At 43.0% G+C, this 23,039-nt stretch overlaps 1 protein-coding gene across 1 annotated transcript in view; it reads left to right on the forward strand.

Moving 5' to 3' along the window:
- Nucleotides 1-12,254: 12,254 nt before the first annotated feature.
- The window catches only part of PAPSS1 (3'-phosphoadenosine 5'-phosphosulfate synthase 1), a 126,884-nt gene continuing 116,099 nt past the window's right edge, over nt 12,255-23,039 (forward strand). Inside the window, exon 1 of the mRNA XM_075543945.1 lies at nt 12,255-12,476. Within this exon, the coding sequence (XP_075400060.1) occupies nt 12,279-12,476 (198 nt within the window). The 5' untranslated portion in view covers nt 12,255-12,278. The remainder of the gene's footprint in view (nt 12,477-23,039) is intronic.

A 23,039-nucleotide genomic window follows, 5' to 3' on the forward strand; every position in this document is an offset into this window, starting at 1 on the left:
GCCTACTATGCCATGAGGGTCCCTTCATTTATCTGCTTGATAGCTTCCCCCCACCCCCTTTTATTTGCTGTTTAGTGGTTTTGGTATACAAAAAGTATGTGAACTATGGGGGGGGGTGGGAAATACATATACGAATGAATTATTTGGTGTAAAAATGTAGGAACAAATTCACTTATTGTGGATTTTAAAAAGCAATTATTCTATTAGAAGGGGGATCATTCACAGTATCTAGGAAAATTACATGAATTAGTTGATGATTTCCCAATTTAGTTCAATGTTACTTCCTACCTTACCAAGAGCATTCTCCACCATCATCATTTTTATCAAGCCTACCACCCCTGGTAGCAGAGTTGGTTATGAGTTGGGCTGCTAACTACAAGGTCAATGGCTCAAACCCACCAGGGAAAGATGAGGCTGCCCACTCCTGCAGACTGACAGAACGGGAACCCAAAGATCAGTTCTACTCATCCTAGAGGGTGACTGAATCAGAACCCATTCAATAGCAGTGAGCTTGCCGTCTGGCGTTGGGACTACCCTAACAACTCTTTCAGAGAAGCTGCGGTCCCTGGTATTGCTAATTGTTGACAAAACCTGCTGCTCTGGAGGGCTGGAGGTTTGAGTCTACCCAAAGGCACCTTGGGAGACAAGGTAGGCAATATGCTTCTGGGAAGTGGCCCTTGGAAAGTCTATGGAGCGCAGTTCCACTCTGACGCACGTAGAGTTGCCCATAGGCCAAATCTACTTTTGGGGGATATTTTGTATTTATTATTCCCTTGCTACTTCCTTTGACTTTTAATTTTAAATAACTTAAAGCACAGAAAACCTTCAAGAATATTGCCAAAAAGAAAATCCCTGCCTACCTTTTAGGAGATTGAAATTGAGGTCATTTTTACCATATTTTGTGTTCTCACTCTATGCAAGTTTTCTGCTCTGCGGGAGAAAGACAGGGCTTTCAACTCCTGTAAAGAGTTACAGTCTTGCAAACTCAAAGGGATAGTTCTACTCTGTTGTCTACTCTGTTGTATGGGATCAGTATAAGTCAGCAAATAATTCAATGGCAATGAGTTTGGGTTTGGATCTATTAGTGACCGTGCAAAAGTTTAGAAGGGATTTCTGCTTCAAGACTAAGTCATTAAAGAACTCTTTAGAGATATACCGTTACTTATTTGATTTTAAAATTAAAAAGAAAAGGAGTTAAGAAACTAGATAAACCATACATTTCCCTTTTGAGGTTCTGACCATTGGCTCTGATGTGAAAAACCAAGTTCTAAGACTACAGCACGGGTTAGGAATGTCGCCACCTAGTGTTCACCTGTAGAATGAATCCCATACAAGAGGAACCTTTCTTGTCACAGAAGGCAACATTGTGCCATTGTCCTGAATGTTGCTATGCTTACATCTATCATTATGGTGGTTATGCCAATTGATCTCACCAATGATGGTTCCCCTCCGTGTAGCTAACCCTCTATTTCAACAAGGACGATGTTCTTTTTAGCAACTGACCTGGCTTACACAGATTTGTGTTCCAAGATACAGTGAGGATCTGAAATATTTGAAATTCGAACCAGAGATCAAGGGAGGGCATCCTGGGGTAAGCCATGAGTTTTCAGTCTCGAGTACAGGAAGGAGGAGGTCACCGAGGATGTGCACCTGTGTGGGCAGCAATGACTGAAGGCAGATCGTGGAGAGAGACAGTAGCAAAGACCGGTGCAAAACCTTTGAAGTGACTCAGAAAATGCTAGTGTCATTGGCATTAAAATGCATGGAGGTTAAAATTTTAAAAATAATGTGCTGGATATTTACAACCTTTGAAACATTTTAATTTGTTTTTAGAAAATAATAGCTACTGTTTGTTGAGTGTTTTTAGTAAATGTCAAACATTGTAAATGCTTTACATGTAACACATCTTTAACTTTCATAATAACCCCATGACCCCCAATGTGCAGATGAGGAAACTGAGGAACGGAAAAGTTAACAGCTTGAAAGTGGCAAAGCTATGATTCATGTAACCAAGACGCTGTCTCTACTGTGCATGTTCTTTTTCTAAAAAGTTTTAATAAATCATTTTACTGGGGGCTCCTATAATAATAATCCACACATAAATTGTATCAAGCACATTTGTACATGTTGCCACCATCATTTCCAAAACAATTTCTTTCTACTTGAGCCCTTGGTATCAGCTCCTCTTTTTACCCCTCCCTCCTGAACCCTCTCACCCTCATGAATCCTTGGTAATTTATAAATTATTTTAAAATTTCATATTTCACAGAGTCCTCTGTCTCTCTTCACTTATATTTCTGTTGTTCATCCTGCTGGGGGGGCGGGGTGGTTGTACATTGATTATTGCAATTGGCTCCCCTTGTCTCCCTTCTCCCCCACCTTCCCCCTAACCTTCATGGTATCGTTACTCTCATTATTGGTCCTGAGGGGGTTAGCTGTCCTGGATTCTGAGTGTTGAGAGCTCTTATCTGTACCTACGTACATGCTCTGGTCTAGCCAGATTTGTAAGGTAGAACTGGGGTCATGATAGTGGCGGGGAGGAAGCATTAAAGAACTAGAGGGATGTTGTGTGTTTCATTGGTGGCTATACTGCGCCCTGGCTAGCTCGTGCCTTCCTGTGACCCCATCGGTCTGTGAGGGGATGTCCAATTGTCTGCAAATGGGCTTTGGGTCTCCACTCCACCATAGCTCATTCTTTTTTTTTTTTCAAGTTTAAAAGAATATACTGTGTGAGCAATACACTATAATTATCCACATAAAAACAAATGGTCAGTAACTGTATAAATCAATATGGGATTTCACTGTCAACAAATGTGAAAAATTACAATTAACATCTCAAACAGGCATAAGACGAAGAAGTGCATCTCATTCTTACATGGAGGTGTGCTTTTGTCTTTCATCAGACCATGCTCCCAAGGAAGTAAAAGGTGATGCCTTGAGTCCCCACCTTCTACTAAGATGGAGACTCAGAATATATCCCACCTTCTTGCTGCCTATTAGCAAAACAGAAACCCCTCCAAAATGAGATTACAATCACAGGCATGGAGGTTAGAATTTTCATACATCACATAAGAGATTATGGTTAGAAGGCCCTATTAGTTAACCACATCTAAGAGATTATGGAAAAAATTTCACAGCTTGCAGGGATTATTATGTAAGTTTGGTGGCTGTGGCCTATCAGAAGGTTTGGTCAGTCACATCCTTTAGGCCTTGGGAGAACTTGCACAGAACCTCCTAGACACATAAGAGAGAGAGCGCGCATGAGCTGCAACACTGGAAATGGTGGGAGGCGCATCAGCTGGCGGTACTAGTGCCAGCAGCAGGAACCAGGCGATGGGCTCGAAATGGCTGTGGTGGGCTTCCCTGCCCAACAAATGAGGACACCTCGGGCAGGAAGTTTGCTGGCAGTGAGGTGTCTCTGGGCACTTGTCTAGTTTGAAAGCCATTCTGATTGATTCTCTGTACCCTGACTCCTCCAATTGTATCCTGGTACCTCCCCATTAATCCTGACCCTGAGTTGTAGCCTGTTTCTTCCCTAATAAACCACATAATCATGAGTGTGGCCTGTGAGTTGTGTGTGGCCACAGCAATGAATTCCTGACCCCAGCTGGGAAGTTGAAGAATGCTGCTTGTGGGCCTGATTGGTGTCAGAAATGGTGAACACGTGGGGGAATGGAGGTATATATGAGTTCCACCTAGCAGGAATGAGTTTGGGGCTGATGGTGATTCTCATCTCTCTTATCTGAAGGTAGATGACGTTGGATACGACAACAGTATAACCAATAAGATTAATTTCAGCTTAAATGAATTAGAATAGTTTCAGCCACTTGCCATTGAAGGAATCCTAATATTAATGGTTAAGTAAAATATTCATTTAATCAGTGTGGATTTTCCCCCATAATAATTCTAGTTTAACAAACACTTATGTGTCTTTAGTTTGATAGTCCGAATGGAAATGTAAAACTTAACTTTGTTTTTACACACATATGCCTAGACCACACACAAACATGTACACAGGATCTGAAGTTCAATGACAAGGACAAATGGAGTGAGCATATCAAAGAATTTGCTCATTTTGGTTTCTTTCTCTTTAGGTAAAATGTCCTTTCCAGGATTTGATCAGAGATAACACATACTTTCTGTGTTAGGCAGGGTTTCCTAGAGAAACAAAACCAGGACACTTATGATAATAAATTATAATATTTTAGGAATATATATATATATATATATATATATATATGGATAGGTTTATATAGCAAGAAGAAATACAACAACTAGTTAGTTCACACAGCAGTACAGATGACTCAGTTCAACCCACTTTCATGGAACAGTTAATAGACTGAAGGTCTTTCAACCTACAATGGCTACTGGTCCAAGGTCAAGGACGCAGACAGTGGAATTGCCCTCAGGCAAGATGAGTCAAGTCTACCTGAAGGCAGCAGGAATGGTGGGTGAGGTGGCAACAGCAGGGAGACAAGAAGTCGAGGCACAGCAGAGGCCAGTAGTGAAGGAGCATAGTGAAGCAGTCCGGATGGAGCCTCAAGCTCTAGTGACACACAGCATCGTCACAGGTTCCACAGGCAGGCTAGGCCCACAGGTAGCAGAGCACACAGTTGAGGCAAAGGACTATCTCAGGCAGCAGCATGCTGGTCTGATCACCAGGGAAACAGAGACAAAGCCATTTATCTTGGTCACCCTTCAATCAAGCGGTGACCTGATTAAACTCCATCCACATGTTCCTACAGGAGCCCAGTTGGCACAATTAGCCTATCACACTTGCCTATGTTTTTCGGTCTTTCTCGCTTTGAGCAGTCTTATGGTTGAATGTGGCAGGGAATTTTTTGGTTGCTTCTTGCTGCCAGGTGTTCAGAAGTCAGCACAAGCTTAGCTGCATTGATCTTGGTTCGTCATTAGGCTGTGAACGGCACGGTTAGATGTCTGAAACCATCAGCCACTCAGAGGGAGAAAGGCAGGGCTTTCTAATACCATGACAAGTTAGTGTCAGAAACTCACAGGGGCAGCTCTACCCTGTCCTAGAAGGTCACTATGATTCAGTATGACTCAATGGCAGTGGATCTGGACTTTGGGGTTTTAACATCAAGAGAAACATGCTTTTACTCTTCTGGTTTGACTATTCTAAGTCGCATGTTGAGGTGTGAATATGTAATTAATGGAAGTAATGGAATTTTTAAAAGTTTATGGAAAACAAATAGAATGATAATGGAATATTTCCACGAGCTTTTTGACACCCCACTTATAAGTTTAAAAGTCCCTGGGTAGCCCAAGAAGTTAACACATTAAGCTGTTAACCAAAAAGTTAGAGGGTGTGTTCACCTTAGAATAGAAAGCTCTTCTGATCTTCTTCCAAGAATCAGCCTTTGAGAATGCTGCGGAGGACAGTTCTATTCCATGGATACGCACAGGGGATCCCCAGGAACGGACTCAACAACCATGGATGGGTTTTTAGGATACATTTCCAGCAGGCTTGCATTTCTGTGACTTTGTAGGTTTTTTGGGTCCTGTCAAGCACCAATAATCATCACCTACTTTACCATTTTATCCCTTAGACTGTCTTGCCTAGTTTTTACTACCTTCTGTCTTCTAATAAAAAATCAAATCCTATCTTAAGAGCAACTGCTGTATTGGGGGAAATAGATCACTATCACTAAATCCAAATTTCCTTTGGAGGAAATAGTTGTTGAAAGGTACTGTACGGAAGCATATCAAGAGTCTGATTTGAGTTCTATTTCTGTGTCACAGGACAATCACAGGCTGTAAAAGGTGCCCTAAAGAATCTAGTTTCATATGCACAAGGCACCTTGCTTTGAAGAGTTGATACTTTGGTCTTGGGTGCTTCTTTTCTGTCCTCGAACAATATTAGTTCTGTAGTGTATTGGGCATGTTATCAGTTAGGGTGTCCTCTCGTATTACCTTGAAATATATTCCTGTCATTCCAAAATGAAAACTTAGCCTTAAATAGTTCAATGCTTAGTCTACAAGTCATCTGCAATCAGGAGGTCATGTTCAGTAAAGTTAACCAAGAAGAATACAGCTGTTCTATAAGGAATGAAGAACTGTGATGTAGGATATAGTGAACTTCGTATTGCTTTCTTCCTCAGCCTAGAATGGAGAGGAATTCTTTAAGCTACAACATAGTAACGCAGCAGCTGGAGTCTGGTTGGCTTGTCTGAACTGAGCTCATGCGTTTCTCAGAAACCTGCATCACAAAACCTCAGGTCGCTGTGGCCTACTTAATCTAAGCATCACGTGAAGGGTAGGCAGATTGGAAAGGAAAAGGAGGGGGAAGAAAGGTAAACCCGATTAGCTGCCACCATCACAGCTTACTGCCTGCAGGAGTGGGGACGGCGCCCTGGGAGCACAGGGATGAGGAGCCCTGATACCTGCTAACTGAAAGGCCAATGACTTGATCCCACTGCTGTGCGAGAAAGGCGTGGATGTCTGTTTCTGTAAAGCCCCAGGACCTCGTCAATGCTGTAGGGGAGTGGGACTCTGGCTTCCAGAGTTGCCAGGAGATGGAATAGTTTGGGCTCTGAGGCAATCGTTAAGTGCCGGGCTGTTCACTGAAAGACTGGCAGTTGGAACCTATCACGGTGAAGATTTTGCCAATTCGCTGGCCAGGATTGTGCGAGGTTTCGTTGCTACGATGCTCTTTGGCAGTGGTGCGATGATGTGGTGATCCCCAACTACTGTAATCGGGTATCATGCAATCAGCTCCACGAGGGGACCTGCTTTTGTCTTATGTGCCATCAAGTCTCTTGCGACCCACAGAGACCTCATATGCATCAGACAGCAATAGTGCGCGATCCGAGACTTCCTCACAATTGTTCCCATGGGTGCGGCTGCGGCAGCCACCGTGTCCACTCAGCTTCTTGAGGGCTTTCTTTGTCACTGCCCCCCCCCTCCACCTTACCAAGTGAGATGTCCTTCTCCAGGGACTGCTCTCGCCTGACATGTCCAAAGTATGCTAGGTGCGGTCTCACCATCCTCGCCTCTAAGGTACACGCTGGCCACACTTCTTCCAAAATAGACTGATCTGTCCTTTTGGCGGTCCATGGCACTTTCAGTCGTCGCCAGCACCTACCATTCAAGCCCACTGATTCTTTTTCGTCCTTCCTTAGCCCAAGCCCAACTTTCACATGCAAATGAGGCCATTGAAATTAACTTGACTTCAAATAATAATAATGTATAACAGGGATTGGGAGGGAGGAGGGGAAAAAAAGAAAAGTTGACACCAAGGGTTCCACATATGCTTGATGCAGTTGATGTATGGATTGTCACAAGAACTGTAGGAGCCCCCAAAAAATTATCTTAAAAAAGAAAGAAAAGAACATGACATGTCTGGTGCACCTTAGTCCACAAAATAACACCCTTGCTTTTCAATACTCTAAAGAGGTCATGTGCCACCGATGTACCCAATGCAATGTGTCTTTTGATCTCTTGACTGCTGCTTGTGTGAGCATTGATTGTGGATCCAAGCAATAAAAATTCCTTGACAATTTCAATTTTTTTCTCCATTTTTCATGATTTGCTGATTGGTCCAGTTGTGAAGATTTTTGAGTTGTAATCCACACTGAAGGCTTGTGTCATCTGCATATCACAGGTTGTTAATAAGCCTTCCTCCAATCCTGATTCTTCTTTATACAAGGCAGCTTCTCTGATGATTTGCTCAGCATACAGATTGCATAAATATGGTGAGAGGATACCGCCCTGACACACCTTTCCTTATTTTAAACCAGGCAGTAGTCCCTTGTTCTGTTCCAACCACTGCCTCTTGATCCAAGTACAAGTGTTGAATGAGCACAATGACATGCTCCGGCTTCTCATTCTTCTTATGTCTGTCCATAGTTTGTCATGATCCCCACAGTCAAATGCCTCGGCACAGTCACTAAAGAATAGAACTAACCCCCTTAATGCATTTGAACGACTGAACTGTTCAGTTCTATGATGTGTGGATTGTGTGCCAATAAAACTGTAAAAAACAAAATCAAAACGAGGCTATAACTAAGAAAACACTGTGGGTCAGTATCCAGTGTTAGGCTCTGTATCCCTGGGGTTGGCGTGAGTCAAAATAGACTCAATGGCCACATAGTTGGTATCAGAGCCTTGTGTCCTCGCCACATAGCTTTCCCAGCAGGGAAGCCAGTTAGGACCCAGTCATCCTTAAGTAGTGCTGGCACGCAGTCACTCCTGTTCCATTTTAGTGGCATAAGTAAGTTGTGGGGGCGGCTTAGACTCACTGGGGAGAAGGGGGCCAGTGTCTCTGTGGAGCAACCACAGTGCTTGTCAACCTCATTTGCACACTCACTTCTGCGTTTCTCAAGATGTATGTTTTATGTAATCTGAGGTTTGAGAAATGCTTTTAAAAGCACCGTGGCCAGTGAATTTGTGAGACAGTATGAACTTGTGGGGGGAGAAGGGGACTAAGCAGTTCATTGTTTGAAAGGAGCAAAGAGAATATCCTAGCGAAACAGGCAGCTTAATGGAAGCTCCACATAGTTCATATCTGAATCAATGTTTGCATATAGTTCTCCAACAATCTTAAGAATGCATTATGGGGGGAGCAGGCAGGGAGGAGAAAAAACGAGGAGCTGATACCAAGGGCTCAAGTAGAAAGCAAATGTTTTGAGAATGATGATGGCAACAAATGTGCTTGACACAATGGATGTATGTTTGGATTGTGATGAGAGCTGTACGAGTCCCAATAAAATGATTAAATTTAAAAAATGCATTATATGCTTGTGAACAATTAGTTTTGGGTTTTTTTTTAACTTTGGCTGTGTTCTCTCTTTTTTTTGTAGAGGACTGTTTTTTTTAAAATAAAATTTCAGTTTGCCACATAAACATACATTTGTGTACATGATCCTTGAACTAATTACAAGCTTTTCTTTCTTGATGTGTTTTGTTTTGTTCTTTGTCAGTGGTTTGTTGTTGCTGTTTTGTTGCATACTGTTGCTTTGTTTTCCTCTGTCTTGTTTTTGTGCATGTTATTATCTCCACAGGTCTGTCTAAATAAGACAAGCTGGATGAACTATCTGGAGGAAAAACAACGGAACTGACAGTTCCGGGGGGACTTTGGATAGGGGAAGGTGGGTGGGGGGGTTAAGGAAGTGGTGTTAACAAATCCAGGGACAAGGGAACAACATGGGATCCAAATTGATGGTGAGGGGGGAGTGGCAGGCCTGGTAGGGAATGATCAAGGGTAAGGTTACCTTAAGAAGACGTATAGCTGTAACCCAGGTGGGGACGGAGCATGATAATGGGGCAGGAGGAAAGTCAAGGGAAATAGAGGAAAGAGCTAGGAGACAAAGGGCATTTATAGAAGTCTAGACAAAGGCATGTACATGCAAATATACATATATATATGAGGATGGGGAAATAGATCTATGTGTCTATATTTATAGGTTTAGTAGTAAGGTGGCAGAAGGACCTTGGGCCTCTACTCAAGCACTCCCTCAACGCATGAATACTTTCTTCTATTAAATTGGCATTCTACGATGCTCACCCTCCTGACACAACTGCTGAAGCCAAAATGGGTGAACAAGTAAATGTGGTGAAGAAAGCTGATGGTACCCGGCTATCAAAAGAGATAGTGTCTGAGGTCTTAAAGGATTGAAAATAAACAAGCGGCCATCTAGCTCAGAAGCAACAGAGCCCACATGGAAGAACACACCAACCTGTGTGATCACGTGGTCCCGAAGGGATCAGTTATCAGGCATCAAAGAACAAAAAAATCATATCATTGGCTGCACACCTCCATGATACGGTTGCCAAGGACAAATAGGTGCATAAGCAAATGTGGCGAAGAAAGCTGATGGTGCCCGACTATCAAAAGAGATAGTGTCTGGGGTCTTAAAGGCTTGAAGGTGAACAAATGGCCATCTTGCTCAGAAGCAACAAAGCCCTCATGGAAGAAGCACACCAGCCTGTGCGATCACGAGGTGCCAGAGGGATCAGGGATAAGGCATCATCAAAAAAAAATCTTACCATAGTGAATGAAGGGGGAAGTGCAGAGTGGAGACCCTAAGCCCATTTGTTGGCCACTGGAGACCCCCTCACAGAGGGGTCTAGGGGAGGAGATGAGTCAGTCAGGGTACAATGTAGTACCGATGAAGAATACAGCTTTCCCCCAGATCCTGGATGCTTCCTCCCCCCCAACTACCATGATCCGAATTCTACCTTGCAGGGCTGGATAGGGCAGAGGTTGTACACTGGTGCATATGGGGGCTGGAGACACAGGGAATCCAGGGTGGATGATACCTTCAGAACCAGGGGGTGAGGGGCGATACTGGGAGAGTGGAGGGTGAGTGGTTTGGAAAGGGGGAACTGATTACAAGGATCTACATGTGACCTCCTCCCTGGGGGACGGACAACAGAGAAAGGGGTGAAGGGAGACGCTGGACAGGGCAAGATATGACAAAATAATAATTTATAAAGTATCAAGGGCTCATGAGAGAGGGGGGAGGGAGGGGGAAAAAGAGGACCTGATGCAAAGGGCTTAAGTGGAGACCAAATGCTTTGAAAATGATTAGGACAAAGAATGTACAGATGTGCTTTATACAATTGATGTATGTATATGTATGGATTGTGATAAGAGTTTTACGAGCCCCTCATAAAATGTTTAAAAAAATTTTTAATCATTTTTGGGGGCTCGTACAGCTCTTATCACAATCCATACATATATTCATTGTGTCAAGCACATTTGTACATGTGTTGCCATCATCATTTTCAAAACATTGTCTTTGTACTTGAGCCCTTGGTATCAGCTCATTTTCCCTCTGTGTTCTCTCTTTTTTTTTTAACAGTTTTATCTGCACAGAATGCACACATGACACAATTCAATCATTCAGTCAGATCAAGAAGAACTGTACATTCATCACCACAATCAATTTTAGAACTGTCTCCCCGCCACTGATTAAACTGCCTTTAAAATGAGTTGTGTAATCACCCTCAGTTCTAATGCTCACTCCCCCTCCTGCTTTCATGGTTTACTCCAGAAATCCCCTCCCCATCCCCATCGCCCCGCCTCAGCCCTGCATCCCCTACAGACCCTTGCATCAATCAGTCTCTGTGCATCCACTCCTTCTGTGCCTCACAAAGTGGCAAACCCAGCAGAGACAGTACAGAACAAAAGCAAAATAACGTGGTAAGGATAAAAACAATAGTAATATAAAGATAAAAATACAAACAATGAATAAGAAAGAAAAGACCACCACCAATATTTATCAAACCAGGGAAGAAATTCTTTTCATGGAACAATCAAGAGCAAACTATAGCCCTTCTGTTGGTTTATTTGCACACTAAAAGCAATAAAGATTTGCAGTAGCAAGGTCTATTTAACTTTGTTTCCCAAGCATACAAACACATGAAACCGTGCCTAGCACTTAGTAATCACTCATAAATATTTGATGAATAAATTTTAGCACGGAACATTTTTTTTTTTTTGGCAAAACACATATTGACATTTCAGAGAAATGGTATTTCTATGGAAGGACGGTTAGAAAACACTTTGCCTCTACAGGCCTTATCAAGGTGCTTTTTAATGAATATGCTCCTGTGTCTTCGACTCCAGGACTCCTTCTCTTGGACTCCATCAGACCCCAGACAGGCACCTGACCCCGAGGTACATCATCTACAGACCTGTCCGCAGTCAGTGCCTGGTTCAAGAGCTTCGGTCAAGAGGGGTAGTCCAAATTTCCTTGTGTTGTTGTTGAGAATAGACAATGCCAAAAGATACACCCATTCAAGTTCCTGCATGTTTGTTGCACTAACATTGCTCACATTCTTTAAGACATGCCATCATTTTCACCCCCCTTTTCTGCATTGTTGCTCCCCGTGGTAACATGAGCTCCACTCTCTTCTCCCAAAGCAAAAGAACACCAACCCTACCCATTGACTTTGTGTCAATTCCACCTCCCATGACCCCGCACGATTTCCAATCTGTAATCTTAAGGAAAGCAGACTGCCACATCTTTCTCCCGGGAACAGGCAGTGGGTTGGAACCAGTAACCTTTCAGTCAGCAGAGGAACATTTAACCACGGCAACACTAGGTTCCCGTGTGCGTTGAATTGTCTCCCCTCAAAATATGTGTTATGAATCATAACCTTTACACCTGTGGTTACCGGCTCGTGTGGGAATGAGGGTTCTCATTTATGTCAATGAGGCAGTATAAATCACATGCCTTTAAGCTAATCGCTTTTGAAATATTGAAAGAGCACATTGAGTAAGCAAACACACTGGGGGAGGGGTGGGGATTTAGATGTCACACCCCATGAAATGTCTACGGAACCAAGAAACAGTAGCTGAAAAGAACCAGGACTCTGCCCAGAGAGCCAACACAGGGCGAGTCTTCCAGAGCCAGCACAGTGTGTGGGACAGACCTAGCCTCCTACGCCATGAGAAAATAAAAGGCCACTGTAAATACAGGCCTGTGGGATTTCTGCTACAAGGGCTGGAGGTAAGATGACTGGAATCTAATTTTAAAGCCTGCATTTGTTACTTTGATCCCATAAAGATATCTCTTAAAGGAATGTAATGTTTAAGCAAGTATTCTTTACGAGTTAAACTAAACCATTGCATTTTATCTGAGCAGAAAGTCTTATCTTTCTCCTGAGAAGGGGCTGGTATTTGCCCATTGCTAACCTTGGGCTGAGCAGCCAAAGTATTCCCACTCCCCCACCGGATGCTCGTGAGAAGTCAGCTGGCGAGCTGCTGCCGGGGAGAAAGATGGGGCTTTCTACTGTGGGAAGAGGTCACAGTCTCAGCAACCCCTAGGGCAGTTCCACCCCCTCCCAGAGAGTTGCAGTGAGTCGGAATCGACATGTTATCAGTGACTTTTTTTTATCATAAGCTGAGGACCCAGCCACTCCTCAAGAGAAAGAAGAGGCTGTCTGCACCCATGAAGATTCATAGTCTCAGAAACCCTGCATAGGGCTCCTCTATGTAACTCTAAATCAGAATCGACGTGATGGCAGCGAGTATGAAACAATTTTTAAAATCATAATCTAAATTAGGTTTCCTCTGTAAAAACAACAGAATCCAAATTCTCTGGAATACAGACCACGCAAGGGGTTACAGCTTTTCCAGCCGTTACTGCTACTCCTGCCAGGAGGATGGCACCTAACTGTCCTCTTGTCTCTGGATCCAGCTGCCGATTTGCAGGCCACACGGAGGTCCGGGAACATGCTGCATTGCACCAAGAGAAGGCAATCAGCAAAACGCAGCTCCGGAAGACTGAGCAACAGCCCCGGAAGACTGAGCTCTCCTCAGCTAGATTAGAAGGAAGCGAAAGGATGGAGAAGGAAGCACACATTTGAAGAGGTTTAAAAAGACATACCAAGTTTTGGCTTTTTTGTTTTTAGTAACTGAGAAGACTAAATTCTGCTACTTAGGCTTGTACATTTAAATGGTAAAAAAAATTATGAGCAAGGAAGTGATGGCTAGAAAAGTAATTTTAATTATAGTAATAAGTTACTATAAAATTACTATAAAAGCAGCTTCTAGTTCTGGACAGACTATTAGAGAGTGGATATACCTTTCTACCTCAAACATCTAAAACAGGATGTTGTTGTTGTTGTTGTTGCTCAGTGCTATTGAGTCCGTTCCCATTGACAGTGACCCCCCCCCCTAGGCAACAGAATAGTGACCACTGCCTGGTCCGGCACGTCCTCAGCACTGTTCTTAAGTTTGAGCGACACGAGGTAGCCACACGGCCACCGGATCAATCACTCTTGTCGAAAGCCTTCCTCTTTTTTACTGCCCTGCTATTTTGCCAAGCATGATCGAGCGAGCGATCTCTCTCTGTATATATATCACAGTGATTTTCATATGTTGGACATCCGGCAGCACGGAAGAATGAATCCTGAGAGGTGGGGAAACAAAGGAGGAGAAATGATGCCTCTATTTGCCTAGTTTTATTACCTGCAGAGGGTTCCAGGTCACAGTGTTGAGAAGGGAACCCAGGTGGAGACCCAACCCTCTCTGGAGCTGTCTAGCTGCAGCCAAGCGCCTGGTAGGCAGGGCCGAGAGCCAGGCCAGAGAGTTACTGCAGAGACTTCCAGATCTCTGCTGAGTCCACCTCCCCCAAAGACCCGCGAGGATATTCATGGGAACACGGGGAAATAGGACACAAAAGGCCCAGAGCTCACAGCGAGAAGAAAGTAGTTTGCATTCCTATCCCCTGAGAGCGAACATCTCAACATCCAATTGAGTACTCTGAAGATTATTGTTTCAGTAGCTGTTGCCAACAAATAGATTCTGACTCACAGTGCCCTTGTGGGTCAGGGGAGGGCTGCTCCGTAGGGTTTCTAACACTGTCCTCTCTATGGAAGCCCACCGCCACATTTTTCTTCAGGAAGTGATGGATGGGACTTACATTTAGCAGTCAAATGATATATATCTCATGCCAGGAAGGCTCCTATTGTAAGGCAAAAATTCATCCCAGATTAAAAGTTGCTATGGTCCTGCCAAAAGATGCTGAAAAATAAGTTTAAAATTAAATAAAATGAGTCTAACATCAATATGACCCAGATTAAATCTTAGAAATATTTATAGGAATAGATAAATATTCAGCATTAGACAAGGCAAAATTCACAACCTCAGGGCCTAGTAAAAATGATCAAACCTGCAAAAAAGCAGGAAAGTATTACCCACAATGGGGGAGAAAAGTAAGCCAATACAAAGAAAAGCAAACACAGATAATAAAATTCATAAATAAATTTTAGAAATATATTCTCTATTTTCAAGAAGGCAGAAGAAAGATTAAGTATGTTGTGTTAGGTTGGGGTGTCTAGAGAAGCAAAATCAGCAACACGTGTGTGTTCATATATAGAAAGAGATGTATGTAGTATATCAAGAAATGGCTTATACAGTTCTAGAAGTAGGCAAATTCAGTCTGGTTCCAGTCAGGCTTCTCCTGACTCGGGTAGCCATGGAGGCTGATGAACAGGAAGTAGGATGATGAAGCAGAGGGAGGCCACAGGCTGGTGGATGCCTAAGTAAATCCATCCGACATCAACGTCTACTGATGGATCCTGGAATCAGCAGGTAACACGCAGGGAATTGAAGATGCAGGATGTACCTCCAGCAGAAGGAAAAAGGCTGTGCTTGGTCTTTCTCTGACACAAAAGACCACACTCCAGGAGGTGTTATCAGGTTGGGCTCCAACTCTAAACTTAGCCAGGAGGGTCTAGTTGATCTAATCTCTAACTATCACATACCTTAAGTAGAGGCAAGAACTCAAAAACCAAGCCCACTGTCATTGAGTCAACTCTGACTCATAGAGACCCCATGTAGGATTCCAAAGGCTGGATATCTTTAAAGGAGCAGCCTGCTTCATCTGTATCCTGCGGAATAGTTAAGGGTTTTTGAACGACTGACATTAGCACCAGCAGCTCAATGCCTTTCCAACAATGCCAGAGGAGACACGGAAAAAAACTTTAAAAAAAAAATTCCAAATTGAACTTATAGAGAAAAAAATGGCTGAGATGAAATATATAAAGAACTCTCAACACTGAATATTAAGAAAAAAAGTAACTCAAAAAAATGGGCCAAAGATCTGAACCAACCCTTAATGAAAGAATATGAAGACTAAGCATATGAAAATAACTTCAACTTCTTTAGGTGTTGTTGGTAGGTTCTGTTGGAGTGGATTCGACTTACGGCAACATCATGTACAACAGGAAGGAACCCTGCTCTTCCAGTGCCATCCTCACAGCTGTTGCTAGAATTAAGCCCATGGTGGTGGCTACTTGTTGAAGATCATCATTTTTCACCCTCTAGTGGGCATCGAGTCAATGCTGACCTCATAGCAACCCCCTCTGCGTTTCCAAGACTAACTGCTGATGGGAGTAGAAAGTGAGGTTACTCCTGTGGAGCTGCTGGCAGTTTTGAACTGCCGACCATGTGGATTGCAGACCAACTCATAACCACCGCACCACTGGGGCTCCTTATCTTTTTCAGTGCTTCTTCTCTAGCAAGCATGATGACCTTTTCCCAGGATTTGACCTCTCCTAAAAACATGCCAAAGTCTTCAGATTCTTGCTTTCTTTTTCTAAAAATAATTTTATATTTGAACCCTTGGTATCAGCTCCTGCTTCCTTGATTTCTAATGAGCATTCTGGAAGTACTTTTAAAAAGGACAGATATGTTTGTTCTTCTGGCAATCCATGATATTCTCAATCACTTTTACCAGTTCCCTTATTCAAATGCATCCCTTCTGCTGCAGTTGGCCCTGGCCAGAGCCCTACAATTGAATATAACATGGCTTGGGTGAGGCGCACCCTAGTCCTATGAGTCACATCTTTGCTCTTCAACACTTTAAACAGGTTTGGTGCAGATTTGCCCAATGCAATTTATGATATTGACTGTGGCTTTCATGAATGTTAACTGTGGATCCAAGTAAAATGAAACTTTTGATACCTTCAATCTTTTCTGTTTATCTTGATACTGTCTATTGGTCTAGGTGAGAGGAATTTTTTGTTTACATTTTATTGCAATCAGTACTGCAAGTTGCAGTCTTTTATTTTCATCAGCAAATGCTCCAAGTCTCCCTCACTGTTAGGAAGCAAGGTTATGCTGTCTGCATATGTCACACTGATGACAGGCTTTCCTCCAGTCCAGAAGCTCTGTCTTTCATATAGCCCAACATCTGGGAGTATGTGTGCAGCAAACAGATTAAATAAGTATGATCACAGGATGCAACCCTGACACACATTTTTCCTGATTTTATCTATCTATCTACCCATCAATCAGTCTACCATTTATGTATTTATTTATTTCATCTTTCCTGATTTTAAGCCATACAGCGCTCCCTTGCTCTGTTTATAAAACTGCCTCTTGGTCTTGGTACAGGTTCTGCAAGAGCACCATGCGGTGGTCTGAAATCCCCAGTGTTATCCATTCTTGATTATGATCCACATAGTCAAATGCCTTGGTATAGTCAATAAAACATATCTTTTTGGCATCCTCTGCTTGCATCCAAGATCTATCTGACACCAGCAACGACAGCTCTTCTTCCACCGTTCTCTCGAATCTCACTTGATTTTTTTTGGCAGCTCCCTATTGATATACTGCTGTAGCCATTTTTGATTTGTCTTCAACAAAATTTTACTTGCATGTGATTTTAATGATATTGTTTGATAATTTCTGCATCCTGTTGGGCAACTTTCTTTAAGGCAGACACAAAAATGGGTCTCTTCCACTTGGTTGGCTAGAAGCTACCTCCCAATTTCTTGGCATAGAAGAACGAGTGTTTCCAGGGCTGCATCATCTTGTTGAAATATTTCAGTTGGTCTTGTGGATCCAGTGACAGTAAGAGTATCTCAGTACTGGCAGGGGTCTCTACGTGGCTCCTCCAGCTACCGAGCTGTGGCTCCATCAGCATAGCTCCATATGGCTAGTCAACAGGAATGTCAAGCAGAAAGTGTGGGTCTGGCATCCAATGAGGCATTTATCTCCTCAAATGAGGTTATCAAGGTGTGACCTGTCTGACAGGCTAACCTCCATCCCTTCACTCTTAGTAGTATCAACTTGACACCAGATTATGTAACTACCACATATGGTAACCAGAGGTCAAGTTTACTTTTATTTTTTTTGTTTTTTTTTAATGTAATAGTCACTTGTCAAACACTTCTGTAGTTAAACTGCTTCTGAGTTGCATATACATCATCACAATCAGCTCTACTGCTCCTTCCCGCCCTCTCTATAATCCATAATCGGGAGGAAGCATTAGAGCTGATTGCTCCTAGATCACCGATTCCTCTCAATTCCCTCTCCCTCACCTACCCCCCTTCCCTATCGTCCACCGCATCACTAATTGTCTCTGTGCAACCACTCCTGTGCTTCCTAAACTGGGAGACCTGCCAGAAACCACAAAAAACAAAACCAAAACGAAACAGAAAGAAGGAAACAACACAATATCAAGATAAAAACAAGGACTAAGAAACAAAAGACCACAAACAAAATTTAGAAAGCCAGAGGAGAAATTTCTGGCTTGAAACGGTGGAGAAGTATTTGAACATTCCTTCAGAGGAATTAGAACAAATTCAGGATGAGTCAAGGGAGCGGTCAACTGACCAAGTGTCGTATTAACTATGGCTCGATCCACCGCAATCAAGTTCACAATAATCTCTGTCTGACAGTCCAGTTGTTTGAGTCCCTCGCCCGAGACTTGAGGGGATCTGCCGGAGACCCAATCTGACGTGACACTCTACAGTGGGGTTTTGGTTCTCACTGTCCTCCATAGTCTTCTACAAATTGGGTGTTCACAATTCAAACTCTGATACTTTTCCCTTCGTCAAATATGGATTTTGTTATCATCATCTTTGAGTCACACAGGCTGGTGTGCTTCTTCCATGTGGACTTAGTTGACACTTCGCGTAGATGGCTGCTTGTTTGAAGACAAACCTTTAAGACCCCAGACAGTATTCCAATTGATAGCCGGGCTCCATCTGCTTCCTTCACCACACTTTGCTGTAATACACTTATCCTTAGAGATCTCTTCGTGAAGGCAAGGACATCTTTCCATCTTCTTTTGTACTTCCTACATCATTCAATACTGGGCCCACCAAAGCCTTTAATGTTACAAATCAAGGCTTGAATTTTCCATCAATTCTTTAAAAAAATTTTTAATTTATTAAACAATTTTATTGGCACATAATTTACACAGCATACACTTCAATAGTTCAGTCATATCAAGGAGAATTGTACGATCATTATCACATCAATTTCAGAACATTCCCTGTCCCCATGTTTAAATTGCCTTTAAAATGAGTTGTGCAATCAGTCAGTTCTAGAACTCCTTCCCCCTCCTGTCTTCATTTCCCACTCCCCAAATCCCCCTTCCCTCCCCCACCCCTGCATCCCCTAGTAACTCCCGTATCCATTATTATCACTATGCACCCACTCCTGTGGGTCACAAACTGGGAAACCCATTAGAAACAATAAAAACCAAATTCAAAATAAGGTGGTAAGGACAAAATAACAATAATACAAAGACCAAAATACAAATAATGAGTAAGAAAGAAAAGACCCTCATCAACATTCCAACAGCCAGGGAAGAAATTTCTGTCCTGGAACAAGTAAGAGACACCTGCACAGAACCAACTCCAACATCAGAAAGCAAGAGACCCGAGAACTAGAAAGGCGAGGCTTTAATCTCACATGTGTTTATCAGCCAGTTTGGCACAATAAACCTTAACTATCTCACCGATATATCACCAGGATGTCTTGAATTGTCACCCTTGTAGTTGTTGTAAGGTGCCATCGAGTGACCGTATGCACAACAGAATGAAACACTGCCCAGGGCTGCACCACCCTCAACGCCTCACAACTCTTGCTGTGCTTGAGCCTACTGCTGCATTCACGGTGTCAGACCATCTCCTTCAGAGCCTTCCTCTCTTATGCTGCCCCTCCACTCTGCCAAACAGGATGGCCTTCTTCAGGGACTGCTCACCCCTGACAGCATGTCCAAAGTATGTCAGATGAAGTCTCACCATCCTTGCCTCTAGGGTGCACTCTGGCTGTGCCTCTTCCAAGACAGATCAGTTTGTCTTTGGGCGGTCCATGACAATTTTAATATCCTTCACCAGCACCACTGTTCAAATGCATGGATTCTTCTTAGTCTTTCTTATCCAATGTCCAACTCTCACATGCACATGAAACAACTGACAATAACATGGCTAGGATTAGGAGCACATTAGTTCTCAAAGTAACATCCTTGTTTTTCAATACTCTAAAGGGGTCTTGTGCAGCAAATTTACTCAATGCAATGTGTCTTTTGGCCTCTTGACTGCTGTTTTCATGAGCATTGATTTTGGATCCAAGCGAAACTTCAATCTTTTCTTTATTTATCATAGTGTTACCTATTGGTCTAGTTGTGAGTATTTTGGTCTTCTTTACACTGAGTCGTAATCCATACTGAAAGCTGAAATCCTTGATCTTCATCAGCAAATGTTTTAGGTCCTCCTCAGTTTCAGCAAGCAAGCTTGTGTCATCTGCATATCACAGGTTGTTAATAGCCTTCCTCCAAACCTGATGCCAATTCTTCTTCACAAAAGTCAGCTTTTCTGAAGATTTGCACTGCAGATAGATTGAATGGTGAGAGGTATTGTGAGAGGATGCATTCCTGGTGCACACCATTACTTATTTTAAAATGTGCAGTATTCCCTTGTTCTGGCCACTGCCTCTTGATCCATGCACAAATTACACACGAGCACAATGCAGTCTTCTGGAATTCCCATTCTTCTCAAGGTTGTCCATAGTTTGTTGAATACCTTGGCATAGTTGATGAAACACAAGTAGATATCTTCCTGGTAGTCTCTGCTTTGACCCAAGACCTATCTGACATCAGCAATGCTGTCCCTTGTCCCACATCCTCTTCTGAACCCAACCTGAACCCTGGCAGCAGCTTCCTGGGGTGCTGCAGCAACCATTGCTGGAGGGTCTCCAGCACAATTCCACGTGAATGTGGCATGAAAGATAAGGTTCTATTAAGTGGAGCACACTGTTGGATCATTTTTCTTTGGGATGGTACAAATATGGACTTCCTCCAGTCATGTGGTCAAGTAGCGGTCTTCCAACTTTCCTGCCACAGATGAGAGAGTGCATCCAGTGCTTCATCAGCTTGCTGAAATATTTCAATGTGCTGAGGGTGGGGGTGGGCTGAAAATAAATATTTCAATGTGTATTCCATCAATTCCTGGAACTTTGTTTTTGCTAATGCTTGCAGTGCAGCTTGGACTTCCTACTCCACCATTGGTTCTTGCTCATATGCTACCTCTTGAAATGGTAGAGTGTCAACTAGTTCTGTTTGCGTATTCTTTCCATTTTTTTTAATGCTTCCTGGATCACTCAATCTTTTTCTCATAGAATCTTTCAATATGGCAACTCAAGGCTTGAATTTTTTTCTTGAGTTCCTTCAGTTGAAGATATGCTGAGCATATTCTTCCTTTTTGGCTTTCTAACTACGTTGCTGCACATTTCATTATAATATTTTCCTTTGCCTCCTCAAGCTTCCCTTTGGAATTTCAGTCATTGGGGGACGACAATCTTTGTCTTTGTAATCTTGGGCTTGCAGCATTGTGTAAAGACAAACCACACCAAGTGTTGGCAAGGATCTGGAGCAACCACAACTCCCGTGTACTGCTGGTCCAAATATAAAATATTAGAATCACCATTTTGGAAAATGTTCAGGAAGCTTTGCAAAAGATTAAACGAACTTTTATCATATGATCCAGACATTACACCCTAGGTATTAACCTACAAGAAAGAAAGATATATATATATTCAGAAACTTGTCCATGAATACTCACAGCAGCTTCCTTTTCAGTGCCCCCAAACCAAAATAGCCCAAAAGTTCACGAACAGATAAATGAATACATTGAAATTACATTTAGAAATAAAGTGGTATGAATTATAGATGAATGCAACATGGGTATATTTTAAAATAACTATGCTGGAATGAAGGATCCTGGAACTGGATTTTATGTTGTGTGGTTCAATTGACTTAAAATCCTCTCAAATGAAAACTAACTTTTAGGAATCTATAGACACTAACATATCGTAAGCAGACTATTGGTAGGTGATCTGGAAGAGCAGTAGGAGAAAAATTATAAAAGGATGTGGTGGAGGGAAACCATGTATTTTTTATGGTTCTTCCACGCAAGTCTGTAACTCAGCGGTTCTCAACCTGTGGGTCATGACCCCTTTGGGAGTTCAACGACCCTTTACAGGGGTCACCTGATTCATAACAGCAGCAAAATTACAGTTATGAAGTAGCAACAAAAATAATGTGATGATTGGGGGGGTCACCACAACATGACGAACTGTATTACAGGGTGGCGGCATTAGGAAGGTTGAGAACCATTGCTGTAACTCCTACCAGAGGGCTGGGTGGGGCTATGCACATAGGGCATGTGCAACAGTAATAGAGGGCCTTGGTGAATTTCAGTTACTACCCCACTTCCTCACACCCCAGGTGAAAAGGGTGAGTTACCTTTGAAGCAGCAGCAGGAGGGAGAAACCCTGAGTACCATGGCAGAATGTGGTCAAGATCTCGGACTGAAGTGGTGGAGGCCACTATGGGGAGATGCATCAAAAACTTGGGTGTGGAGACTCAGAGGGGCAGTGCTGAGACTCTGGGATACCTTCTCCTCATCTGGCCCAAGACGGTGGAACTGTGGGACAGAATGACAGGCAGGCTGACTTCTTGGCCCTTCGAGGCAAAGGCCATGTGACCATGTGTCTGAGAGGCTGAGAACTGGAGAGAGACAGAGAGACTTGGCTGCTGGCTGAGGAGACCAATGACTACATCCTTGCTATTTGCCGATCCTGACTTGTGGTAATCTATTACGTTCCCTAGTAAACCCTCTTCCTTACGAATCTTGTTATGAGTTCTGTGTGACTACTGCAATGCATTCTCAGACCCAGCAGAGGTGTAAAGTGGTGTGGGAGGAACGGTTGTTGCCCAATAGGTAAAGCAGGACGGAGCGTGGAGGCATGGTAGATCCCTGCCTTGTGGCAATGGGGAGACTGGGGGAGATCAGATATGACCCCATGCCACTTATTGCAAGGACATAAGGAAACTTTTAGAAGTGATATATTTCCACCCCTCCCCCCAAACCCTTTTGTTGGGAACTAACACAGATATCATATCGGTCCTTCTCATCAAGCAGAAACTGTTGAAAAATACAGAAAGATTTGAAAGCCAGATCAGGTCCAACACACATCACAGAGGGGATCAACTGACAAGGCTTTAACCATTCCAGTTGGGTTTATTATTATGATCTCCCATAGTCATCTCTCCAGTGCACTTTGTTTGGTAACCAGTTTCTTCCCACCCCTCTGTCATGGATAGAGGGACATCACCAGAGGCTAATTTCCTGTGTAGATCTCCCAAACGTACCTTGGGCTCCCACTGTCCTCTGTAACCTTCTGCAAACCAGAATCTCACAATGTAGGCTCTGATACTATTCCTTTTTTTAAAAAAAATCATTTTATTGGGGGCTTGTACAACTCTTCT

The sequence above is a fragment of the Tenrec ecaudatus genome, chromosome 3 (assembly GCF_050624435.1).
Source record: "Tenrec ecaudatus isolate mTenEca1 chromosome 3, mTenEca1.hap1, whole genome shotgun sequence".
Taxonomy (NCBI): Eukaryota; Metazoa; Chordata; class Mammalia; order Afrosoricida; family Tenrecidae; genus Tenrec; species Tenrec ecaudatus.